At 42.5% G+C, this 12,109-nt stretch overlaps 1 protein-coding gene across 1 annotated transcript; it reads right to left on the bottom strand.

The window, feature by feature from the left end:
• Positions 1-3,587: 3,587 nt before the first annotated feature.
• On the bottom strand, positions 3,588-8,266 carry LOC132054327 (uncharacterized). Its single transcript, XM_059446370.1, has 3 exons — positions 7,915-8,266; positions 7,189-7,359; positions 3,588-3,778 (listed from the first exon to the last, which is right to left on the bottom strand). Exons 1-3 carry the CDS (start codon positions 8,264-8,266, stop codon positions 3,588-3,590), a joined length of 714 nt encoding a protein of 237 aa, XP_059302353.1.
• Positions 8,267-12,109: the final 3,843 nt, after the last annotated feature.

The following is a 12,109-nucleotide window of genomic DNA, read 5'->3' as shown; positions in this document are numbered from 1 at the left end:
TCATGGATGGTTTGTGTATGTTGTAGTATATAGAAATGAATGAAATTCATGAAACCATGTATGTTGGGGTGGAGCCGTGTAGGTGTTGTATGGTGTAGGAGTGATGAACTAATTTTATTTAGTATTTTGGTTGTTGTTGTTGTGGATTCTATGACGATAATGAAAGTTTAATGATTCAAGTTGAAGTTGTAATCGTTGTGGGCTGTTTTAGAAGCTAATGTGATGTTAATATATTTTCTTGTATTTATGGGAATGATGTTGTTAACGTGTGGAATGTTGGTGTAGTTCATGAATTTGGAAGAAAGAAATGTGTTGTTGTTGTTCCTATTGAAATTGGAGGTTTCGGGCCATGTTGTATATTAGTTGGGTTGTTTTGAATATTGTGCGGATTGTTTGAAGTGTTCTTGAGTCTTGTTTGAATGGTTTCGGATTAGTACTTGAATGTGTGAGCGTTGGTGTTGGCTTGATTGTATGCGGTTGATTTGAATATAAATGGAATGTTGTCGAATTATGCAGAAAAGAGTTACTAACGTTAGAATGCGTTTGAATTAATTATAGATGTTGTTAATATGGTTGTTGGTATTGTTGTTGATGATTTTGCGGAGTTGAATTCTCGGGGTTGTTGAATTTACAAGGGAAATGCTGCCCAAATTTCTGTAAATAAAGTGATAGCTTGGGATTGAATTCCTAAGTACCTATGACTAATGTTTAGTATCTAACGACGTTGTTGTAGATCTTGAGAAGCCGAGACTTAAGTTCGGATTAGCTTGGAAAGCGGACAAGGTATGTAAAGCCTAACCTTTTTTTCTTTTGGCATGTCTTAGTTGTAAGTAAGCTATGATACGAGCCTCGGGATAACTCTATTCTTAAAATCCGAGCATGTCTACGATTCTTATTCACTTCTTGATAATAGCGTTTTTAATATGGTCGAGCCATTGTCCTTATGTCTTTTGTATGATTGGATTTCAAATGTTGCATAAAGAGTTTTTGTTCCTAAAGGATTCTATGTCGAATAAGGTCCCTAACTTTCATGGACGGGCTCGGATCGCTTCGATACGTTCGTAGAGGATTCTATAGCGTATAATGTCCGTAACTTTCATAGGCGGGCTCGGATTGGTTTGATACCTGTCCGTGGTCCCCGAGACTTTCCTTTGTTTAGTTCTAACGACATTAGAAAGAACTTAGCACGACTATCGTCTTAACCCTCGAGCGTCGATTACTTACTTATCTATCGAGTCTGTAATGATGATTTATATGCATATGGTTACTCACGACTCTGCTCGTGCATTCTGTTGTTACATCTTTCGCCGAGTCCCGGGCCGGTTATGTCGTCGTGCGCACTATGCTATATTCCGGAGTATGATGTGTTATGGTTCGCCGAGTCCCTCGCTGAGGGCCGGCACCGTATATATATATTAGTGTTATGATGTGTTATGGCGTTATGATGTGTTATGGAGATATCTTTGGGTTACGGAGATATGAAATCTTCGGAGTATGATGTGTTATGGCGCCAGATGACGGGGTGGCGACCATGTTGCCTGAGCCCCATGCATGATTTGTGTTTTAAAAGTAAATATTTTGGTATTTTGGATATTGTACTTATTTTCTGCACTTCTTGTTCCGATTGTGTTCCTTGCCATCGTATTTCATGCTTTGCATACTCAGTACATATTTCGTACTGACCCCCTTTCTTCGGGGGCTGCGTTTCATGCCCGCAAGTACAGATACTCGTTTTGGTGATCCGCCAGCTTAGGATTCCCATTCAGCTATCTTGGAGCGCTCCCTCGTTCCGGAGCCTATATTTTGGTACAGACACTTCCGTTGTATATATGTATGTATGCCTATTCAGGGGTACGGCGGGGCCCTGTCCCGTCATATGATTCTGTTATTACTCTTAGAGGTCTGTAGACACATATGTGTGGGTTGTGGGTAATTAGTGTACAGTTGTGTCTGTGTGGTTTGTGTTACGGGCGTCCCTATATTATGTGTCAAACTTGCGACGCTTATGCCCGATATGTATATATGTATGTGTGACAGCTTTGGGGCGACGTTTTACTTTTCTGCTGTGGACCGATTATGGAGACGACGTCTGATCTCTGTATATGTATAATCTATTTGTATGCTGTTTCTAGTTAATGGGTATGTACGAGTGTCCAGTTCGGGCACTAGTCACGGCCTACGGGGTTGGGTCGTGACATGTACAATAAAAGAGAATGTATCAGTCAAATTATATTGTGATTGAGAGTAATATATACTCAAATTATAAGCTTATACTGAAGCAAAGAATGCCCAAATGAATTAGAGATGTCTAATTCATCAGCATAACTATAAGGCCTTATCCATGAAAAGAAATTGAGTCGGAAGCATCATTCCCGACCAATGTATCAACAAAGGTATTTAAACACAAGATCAAGTTCAGAGGTATTTAAACCCCAAGAAAATCAAATTCAGAGTTGTATTTAAACCTAACAAAATCAAGTATAGAGGTATTTAAACCCGAGAAAATTATTATCCTTTTGGAAACATTTAGTTCGGATGATAATAAGATAATCCGAGTAAAACAAAAAATGCGGAGATTATCCACACAGTGCCGTAAAAGTGTACATAGAGTCACACATATATGTCATTTTCGGAGAAAATATGGAAAAATTCACCTGCCTTAGGGAAAAAATGAATCCGAGTGAACAGAAGATAAAAGAATTAACTTGTCCTCATAAGCAGAGCGTCCGGGTAAGTCTTGATTGTTTTCGTATCTTTGCTTTGTCTTACATTAAAACAAGAAATAGTTGCCAAAGTAATATGAAAAGGTGGGGGGGGGGGGGGGGGGGGGGGCATGCCATAAGAAAGTAAGATGATTCTGAAAGCCATGTTTATTAAATTAGAAGTTGGGAATACACATTGAAAGATTAAAAGGTATGACAAAAGGCCCAAGATAAGTGCAAAAACTGAAATGGTTACAATGTATCAGCAAGTTACTAGTCTCAAACTAATCACCATTCAGAGCATCCACTGTTCTCATCAAAATTGCAGTAATCATAAAAACTCTTCCTTTGTGGTTATGATAGATTTAACCTACAGGTTTCTTCTTCAAACCCCTCTGGAATCTTCCGCAAGGATGAACAAGAAGGAACTTGGAGAGTCTATCATTAGACATGTCAAGAAGAGAATCAAGAAATTAAACTTCTTATGCGTTCTCTTCTTTGGTTGTTGTCCAACACCTTCACCTTTAATTTCCATCGAGGGTGGTACGATAAGTGCCTGTGGAATTGATGTAGCTAGAGTAAATAAAAAAAAAAAAGGAAAGGGAGAAGATGATTACATAAGCTCAAAAGCAGGGTGATTACATGATTGATGAAAAACACTATCAATGTTATTGATTGAAAATTAAGGATGCTCTCAGGGATCGTAGAAATTGACCTATCCATACTACAAACCCGCGAAAGGGGCCGGCATGACCGATCCCATGATCTACTCGGGCTTAAAATCAAAACTTGGTGAAATTCCATAAAAACCAACTATTGTCTAAAGCGAAAAAGAGGATGGGAAGATAATAATTCTATTATAAAGGTTCAGAACAAGTACGAGGGTTAAGCATATAGACCAGCTCCAGCACCAGGTGATGACTCAGAGTCCTCACACCACTGTCCATTCTTCTCTGGGTCTTGGATGTCCTTGATAGCCATCTCTGCAGCCTCCAAGTTAATTTTTGCCTCAAGCAGCGATGTAAGAAGGTCAAAGTCAGGGGAACTTGCCTCTTCAAGCGTATCCCTCCAAGTTTCTAGAATGGACACATCACGATGGAGTCATAATTTTTGGCATCAGGCTAGAAGGCGATCCCGAGAAACCTCAACACTGGAAAGTTGATTCCAAATATTGTTCAAATCATCATAGATCCTAGTTGCTTTGTTCTGCAGACCCGTATATGAGGAAGTAAGGATTTTTGAAGAGAATTCTCCTAGTCTCTTAACAAGTTGGCCGCATCTTCTAAGCTCATTCTCAAATAGGCCTAGAGGGAATCAAAATCTCAAATTTCAGCCTGGAGCCTTTCTATTTCAAACCTCAGAAGGTCATTTTCCTCTAGGAGTTTGACTTCGCCACGGGAGGGAGCAATGGATCGAGCAAATTCAGTAGTGGAGGTAGCAGCCATATGACCCAGAAAGAGGGATAGTTAAAGGGTCAACCAGAAACACTAGGACTTATGAAGAAATTCATAGGAAAGGCAGAATAAATACTTGAAGGAACAAGTTTTCTAGGTGAGCCAGTGAAGATTCCAAGCTGGTAATAGGAGATTTGGGACGTGGAGATGAGCTCGAAGTTCCAGTTTCAACCGGCGAAATAAAACTCCTTTGCAATGGTTCGCAGACTAGGACAACAGGGCTTCCCGGACATAATTCAGCGGGAGAAACCTTGGGCTCCCTCGATGCTTTGCTCGAACCATCAGGCAAGGGATCCTAGGAACCACCAACCTGTGTGTCACGACCTGCCTAGAGGGCCGTGACAGGTACCCGGAGCTGACCACCGAGCACCACATATCATACTACTATTGTCTTAATCTGCTTACACATCCATTTCATAAAACATGTACTCATGCATACATAGGCCCTTGCGGCCACAAAAGAATAATGTACAGAATATACATCGAGGGGCACATGATAACTACCACCCACATACAAGTATCTACGAGCCTCTAACTGAAACTCGAGGTCATGAAGATGGGACAGGACCCAATCATATCTAAATATATACATAAAAGAATATATCAGAGACGGCACCTCCTCTCTATGGAAGTGCTCCCTGAGCAAGCCGATCCGACTCCTAGGAAGCCGGGTCGTCTCCCCGTCTACACCGTGGGCAAGATCCAAAAGAAGAAAAGGATGTCGCACGAACAATGTACTGAGTATGTAAGGCATGCATCATAAAGTAACAAGAGAACAAGAGATAAAGTAAAGATGAGAAGATAACTGGCGACTGCTTGCCTCTTAAGGCGGAGCCATGCATGCATACCCGTAAGATATCATATCATGTATTGCTGCGGAACGTGCAGCCCGATCCATATATTATCATATATCAATATATTGCCGTGGAACGTACGGCCCGATCCATCACCCATATAGCCCGCGTCCGGGCATCCCGCGTCCGGATGATATCATAAGATGCCACCGATCGGTGGCTATGCGTCTATAAATACCTTTCCCCATAACCCCATATATATATACATATATATATATATATATATATATATAGCATAAGTAGCATGCATGAGAGCCCAAACAACGGTGCGCTTTCTCGGAGTGACGTAAGGTCGTAAACCTCCGAGTACATTATGGCGTCATCATCATCATTAGGTCATGTCTTGGGTGATCCATGACATAAACTGAGGCCATATGTTATATAGCTCAGACATAAGCTGAAGCCATATGCTTTATAGCCTGGGGCCATATGTTATATAGCTCACTCAGACACAAGCTGAGGCCATATGCTTTATAGCCCACTCAGTCACGTCATGAAATCATTTAGAATTTTAGGCTTGAAAATCTTTCGAATTGGAGTCATCATAAGATTCTTCAGAAACTATAGACTTCTGGCATTTCTAGGAGTAAAAATATGATGAATGACATGTATGGAATCAACATATAGGGGTCATGCCTTTGAGAGAAAAAGGGGATAGCCTTACATACCTTTGTATCTCCTTAACGACGTCGACTAAAAGCTTTCCTTCCGACTTACGATTCTACATACAAAAGGGTTCGTACGAAGGTTAGATTGTTGAAGGTATACTTAAGCTTAAACTAAAGCGGATAAGGCTAACGAAAATTGGGCAGCATTTTGTTTGTTTCGACAACTTCCCCTCATATAACAAAACAGCTCCCACACAATACAACGACATCCATAATATCATAGTATGCAAATTCCCTCAAGTTAACCATTGTTCAATTTCCAAACTCATTTCCGGAATTCCCCATAACCATAACTATAATACAACTTCACGTATATTGTTCACATAATACTTCCTCGACATTATTAATACCATTTATACTAAAATTTATACTTATATCATACCATGAATCACAATTCAACTACCCTTCTAACCAACACACTATTATTTGTATACTTAAGCTCATATCCAATACTTGTTTCTAATACAAATTCTTCAACTACTCAACACCCTTACTAACATGAAATAATTGTAACACTCACCTTTGGTTATGTAGAGATGGTCTTTGGATGAGAATACTTCACTTGAGAAGAACTCCACTTCAATACCAAAGAGATTCTCAACTTCTATCTACCCTTGGGAAGCATTCACACCCTTAATTCTACCAACTTTTGATGTTTGATCCTTGATTTCCCTTCTTGGATATGTATTAATGTGATATGGGGAAAGTTTTAGAGGTTTTTGGAAGTGTTGGAGAAATGAGAAATGAGAAAAAGAAGATGAAAACCGTGCCTATATAAAAATTACACTCAGACCCGACCCGAAATATACGGTCCACTATACGGATCGTATAATTTATACGGTCCGTACATTGGACCGTATGTTTCCTCCAGAAGACCACCCTTCACTGGAAGGGTTCTACGGCCAGATATACGGGCCGTATAAAATATACGGTCCATATATATGACCGTATAATCTCCAGTTTTTTCGATTTCGTTCTCGTCGCTTCGTTTGATCTCGAATCCTTATGGAACCTTCTTGGTACTTGTGTAACACCTCCTTAACGATCTAACGGACATTATAACTCATCCTCAAGACCTTACTAAATATTCGTTAGTTCGATAACCATGAAATCCTTCCCAAACATAACTTATACTTCGCTTTCATGACGAGCCTAGTTTCGCCAAGTCCGATGACTTAAAAATCTTATCGTGTATACATTAAGGCTGCCAATCGCCCTTTTGTAGTCGCGAAGGTCTCGTGTCCGCCTTGATCAATGTCAGTCCATTCACGACGTAATGTCACGAAATTATCGAGGTGTAACATTCTCCCCCCCCCCCCCTAAGAACATTCGTCCTCGAATGTTAAATTCTTGGAAATCCTACGAAAATTTTGCCAGAGTTTCCCCTGTAATCTGGCACTATCATCCTATCACAACAACCCAAAATAACATCGCCACACAGGGCTACAACATCAACAATAAGAAATATGGTCACACACGCCCAGAAGTAATAAAGTAAAACATTTCATACCTGGGGACACTGATGTTCCATCTTGAGCCTCCTCTGGGGGTGGGAATAGATGCGGATATTTGATCTTCATAGCTTCTTCTGCTTCCCAAGTCATCTCCTCTCTGTTATCATTCCTCCATAAGACTTTGACTGAAGCGATCTCTTTATTTCTAAGCTTCCGCACTTGTCTATCTAATATAGCAACAGGAACTTCTTCATAGGTCAATTTTTCAGTGACTTGAATGTCGGTTGTAGGTACTATTTTGGTCGGATCCCCAACGCATTTACGAAGCATCGATACATGGAAGACTGGATGAACTGAATTCAGCTCTGAGGGTAAGTCCAGCTCGTAAGCTACTTGGCCCACTCTGCGTACAATCTTGTAGGGCCCAATGTATCGAGGACTAAGCTTACCTTTCTTACCAAATCTCATTATTCCCTTCATTGGCGATACTTTCAAAAATACCCAGTCATTAACCTGAAATTCTAAATTTCTACGGCGATTATCCGCATAAGACTTTTGGCGGCTTTGAGCTATCACCAACCGGTCTTGGATAAGCTTAATCTTCTCAACCGCTTGTTGGATCAATTCTGGGCCTATTAGTTGTGTCTCTCCCACTTCAAACCATCCAATAGGCGACCTACACTTCCTCCCATATAAGGTCTCATAAGGAGCCATCTGAATATTGGTATGATAACTATTGTTATAGGCAAATTCAATAAGTGGAAAATGATCCTCCCAATTACCGCCAAAGTCCAACGCACAAGCTCGCAACATGTCTTCTAAGGTTTGAATAGTGCGTTCAGCTTGCCCATCAGTCTGTGGATGGAATGCAGTGCTGAATTTCACTTGAGTACCCAATCCTTCTTGAAAGGATCTCCAGAATTTAGCGGTGAATTGTGCTCCTCTGTCAGTAATAATAGATATAGGAATGCCGTGAATCCATACTATCTCCTTGAGATACAATCTAGCATAATCTTCTGCTGAATATGTAGATCTGACCGGTAGAAAATGTGCTGATTTCGTGAGTCTGTCGACAATCACCCAAATGGAGTCGTACTTGTGCCGGGAATGAGGTAACCCAATAACAAAGTCCATATTGATCGCCTCCCATTTCCAGGTTGGAATTTCCATTTCTTGCAAGAGCCCTGCTGGTTTCTGGTGCTCAGTTTTTACCTGTTGACAGTTTGGACATTGAGCCACAAACTCGGCTATATCTCTCTTCATTCCTTCCCACCAATACATTAATTTAAGATCATGGTACATTTTCGTCACTCCCGAATGAACGGAATAACGGGAGTAATGAGCTTCTTCCATAATCTGACGACGAAGTCCTGCAATATCCGGAACACATAACCTATTCTGGTACCTGAGAACCCCATCTGCTGAGACTTCAAATGGTGACTTTCTTTTGGGAACCGCACACCTTTATAATACTTCAATTTGGGATCCTCGTATTGAAGCTCTTTTATTTCTGTGTCCAGGGATGAAACAGCTGGGTTAAGCACATTAACTCTTGTGTTGCCCAAATCCATTAAACGAACTCCTAAGCTAGCCAGTTGGTGGAGTTCACGAGCTAATTCCTTCCTTTCTGGCGGAACGTCACTTCGACTACCCATGGACTTACGGCTAAGAGCGTCAGCTACCACATTTGCTTTACCAGGATGGTATAGAATATTTACGTCATAATCCTTCAATAGCTCTAACCATCGCCTTTGACGCAGATTTAATTCCTTTTGCTTAAAAATATATTAGAGACTTTTGTGATCTGTGTAGATGTCCACATGGACACCATACAAATAGTGCCTCCATATTTTTAGAGCGTGAATAACCGCAACCAATTCAAGGTCATGGGTCGGATAATTCTTCTCATGCTTTCGCAGCTGCCTGGAAGCATAGGCAATGACCTTGCCGTGCTACATTAATACACAGCCTAACCCAACACCTGAGGCATCACAATACACCACATAGCCTTCTGATCCTTCTGGAAGTGTTAGGACTAGGGCTGAGGTCAACCTGTCTTTCAGCTCTTGAAAACTCCGCTCACAAGCATCTGTCCACTGAAATTTAGCAGCTTTCTGTGTTAGTTTCATCAACGGTGCCGAAATAGAGGAAAATCCTTCCACAAACCTCCTATAATATCCTGCTAGTCCCAGAAAGCTACGAACTTCTGTAGGCGTTGTAGGCCTTGGCCAAGTTTCCACAGCCTTGATCTTTTGGGTATCAACCCGAATACCATCGGATGAAATGATGTGGCCCAGAAAAGTTACAGAGTTCAACCAGAATTCACATTTTGAAAATTTAGCATATAATTTGCGAGCTCGAAGAATTCCAAGGACAATACGCAAATGTTCTGCATGTTCTCCCTCTGATTTAGAGTATACCAGGATATCATCGATGAATACAATTATAAATAAATCCAGGAATGGCCTAAACACATCATTCATTAGGTTCATGAGCACCACTGGAGCGTTAGTCAACCCAAATGACATCACCCGAAATTCATAATAACCGTATCTGGTCCTAAAAGTCGTCTTCGGAATATCTTCTTCTTTGACTCTTACTTGATGGTATCCCGACCTTAGGTCTATCTTGGAAAACCACTTGGCTCCTTGCAGTTGATCGAATAAATCGTCGATTCTCGGAAGTGGATATTTATTCTTTATTGTCACCCGGTTCAACTGCCTATAATCGATACACATCCGCAGGGATCCATCTTTCTTTCTTATAAATAAGACAGGTGCTCCCCATGGCGATGAACTGGGCCTGATAAACCCCTTCTCGAGTAAATCTTTCAATTGTGCCTTTAATTCTTTCAGTTCTGCAGGAGCCATTCTATAGGGAGGAATAGATATTGGCTCAGTGTCCGGCAATACATCGATAGTGAATTCAATCTCCCGCTCTGGTGGAAGGCCTGGAAGCTCGTCCGAAAATACATCTGGAAACTCGTTCACTACCGAAACGGATTGAAGAGCCGACGGCTTTGCTTCCGTATCATGGACTCGAACTAGATGATAAATATAGCCCTTGGCAATCATTTTTCTTGCCTTAAGGTAGAAGATAAATGCCTCTCTTGAGATGCGGTGTTATCCTTCCACTCTAAAACCGGTCCTCCGGGAAATTGGAACCGACCACCTTGGCCCGCAATCCACGTTTGCATAGCAAGAAGCTAACCAGTCCATGCCCATAATAACATCGAAATCCAGCATTTCCAATTCAATCAAATCAGCTACGGTGTGTCGGCCACACACTACAACTATACAGCCCCTATAGACTTTCCTGGCTAGTACTGGGTCACCAACTGGAGTGGACACTTCAAAAGGTTTGATTGGCTCGAGTGTTATCCCGATACGACCGGCAATGTAAGAAGTAATATATGACAAGGTAGAGCCGGATCAATCAATGCATAAACATCATAAGAAGATCATCACAATATACCTGTCACAACGTCGGGGGAGGTCTCCAGATCTTGCCGTCCGGTCAATGCATAAATACGGTTCTGGGGACCGCTCAAACTAGAGGCTCCTCCTTTGCCTCTTCCACGGCCCGCTGGAACCTGGGAAGCCTACCCTACGGGGCGCACAGACGACGAAGAACCTGCTGCTGAACCTGTAGGCTGGACCTCATCTCGGCCGCTCCTCAATGGACAATCACGCATCATGTGGCCAACTTAACCACAGGCATAACAAGCATCCGAGCCTCGGCGATACTGACCCGGATGTAACTTACCGCATTGACTGCACCGTGATACCAACGGTCTCCTCTGGCTAGAATCACCACGATACTGGGAACCTGAAGCTCTCGAGCCGACTCGGCCCCGAAACAAATAGACGATCAAACTTTTTGGCCCGCAAACCGAAGAGGCGCACTAGGTGCGGAGCTCGAATATCCGGGATATTCGCCCCTGACCTCCTCGGTACTCACTGCTGGCACCCGCTGATCTAGTCCTTTTTCCATGTCCCCTGTCCATAGCTCGCTCTCCCCTTGGCGGCTGCTGTTGTTCCTCCAGGTTCTGAGCATGCGCTTGAATGCATGAGATATCCATTCCTTCCAGTAGCGAGGCTGTCAAACAATCTTTAAATAGGTGTGGCCCTAAGCCTCTCACAAATCGGTGTACCCGGTCTCCCATATCTGCTACCATGGCCGAAGCGTATCTAGCCAATGAATTGAATCGGAGACTATATTCCCGGGCACTCATATTCCCTTGCTTAAGATTCAGGAATCTATCTGCGCGAGCCCGACGAACCTCAGGTGGAAAATAATGACGAATAAAAGCATCCACGAACTCTTGCCATTTTGGGGGAGGTGCATATTTTCCTCTTGAAGAAATCCAGTTATTATACCATAAAACAGCTACGTCCCGGAGTCTATACGAAGCCAACTCCACGGACTCAGTATCAGAAGCATGAATAATCCTCAACGTCCTCAATACCTCATCAATAAAGCCCTGCGGGTCTTCATCTAGTTTCGACCCGAAAAACTCCGGAGGATTTAAACTTATAAAATCACGGGCCCGGGCACTAGTCGCCCTATCACTTGAACCCGCACTCTGTCGCTGGGCCTGCGCGGCAACTAACTGAGTCAGCAACTGAACGACATCCCGTAAGTCCTGATCTGGAGCAATAGGGGGAGGAGCTGGAGCCCTCTCATGCTCCTCTGCCGCTGGAGGGATAGGAGTGGGAGTAGCATGCGAGGGAGTAGCACTCTGAGCCTCGCCATGTCCCAACTCAGCTGGAGGTTCTCGGCTGGTGCCTTCCCCAGCGGCATCTAATATTGTGCGAATTTTCTTCTTTCTTGGCGGCATTGCTGAAATCATAACGCACAGTTAGACTAAAGGAAACCTAACATTATGGCTCTATCGCACGATCTATGAAAAGAAAGACGGTCATTATTCCTAAATGCCCCGCAGCCTCTTGTTTATAAGTGTGGCGCGCTTCACAC

Source organism: Lycium ferocissimum, chromosome 4 (assembly GCF_029784015.1).
Source record: "Lycium ferocissimum isolate CSIRO_LF1 chromosome 4, AGI_CSIRO_Lferr_CH_V1, whole genome shotgun sequence".
In the NCBI taxonomy this organism is placed as follows: domain Eukaryota; kingdom Viridiplantae; phylum Streptophyta; class Magnoliopsida; order Solanales; family Solanaceae; genus Lycium; species Lycium ferocissimum.
This window is presented reverse-complemented; position numbering and strand designations above follow the sequence as displayed.

Excerpts from the sequence above, each read along its gene's own strand:
- LOC132054327 (XM_059446370.1), bottom strand. The coding sequence starts at position 8,266 with ATGGACTTTGTTATTGGGTTACCTCATTCCCGGCACAAGTACGACTCC. Across the intron at positions 7,360-7,914 it reads TTGTGCGTTGGACTTTGGCG|ATAGACAAGTGCGGAAGCTT; the intron begins GTAATTGGGAGG and ends TTGCTATATTAG. Across the intron at positions 3,779-7,188 it reads TGGAACATCAGTGTCCCCAG|AAACTTGGAGGGATACGCTT; the intron begins GTATGAAATGTT and ends TGTCCATTCTAG.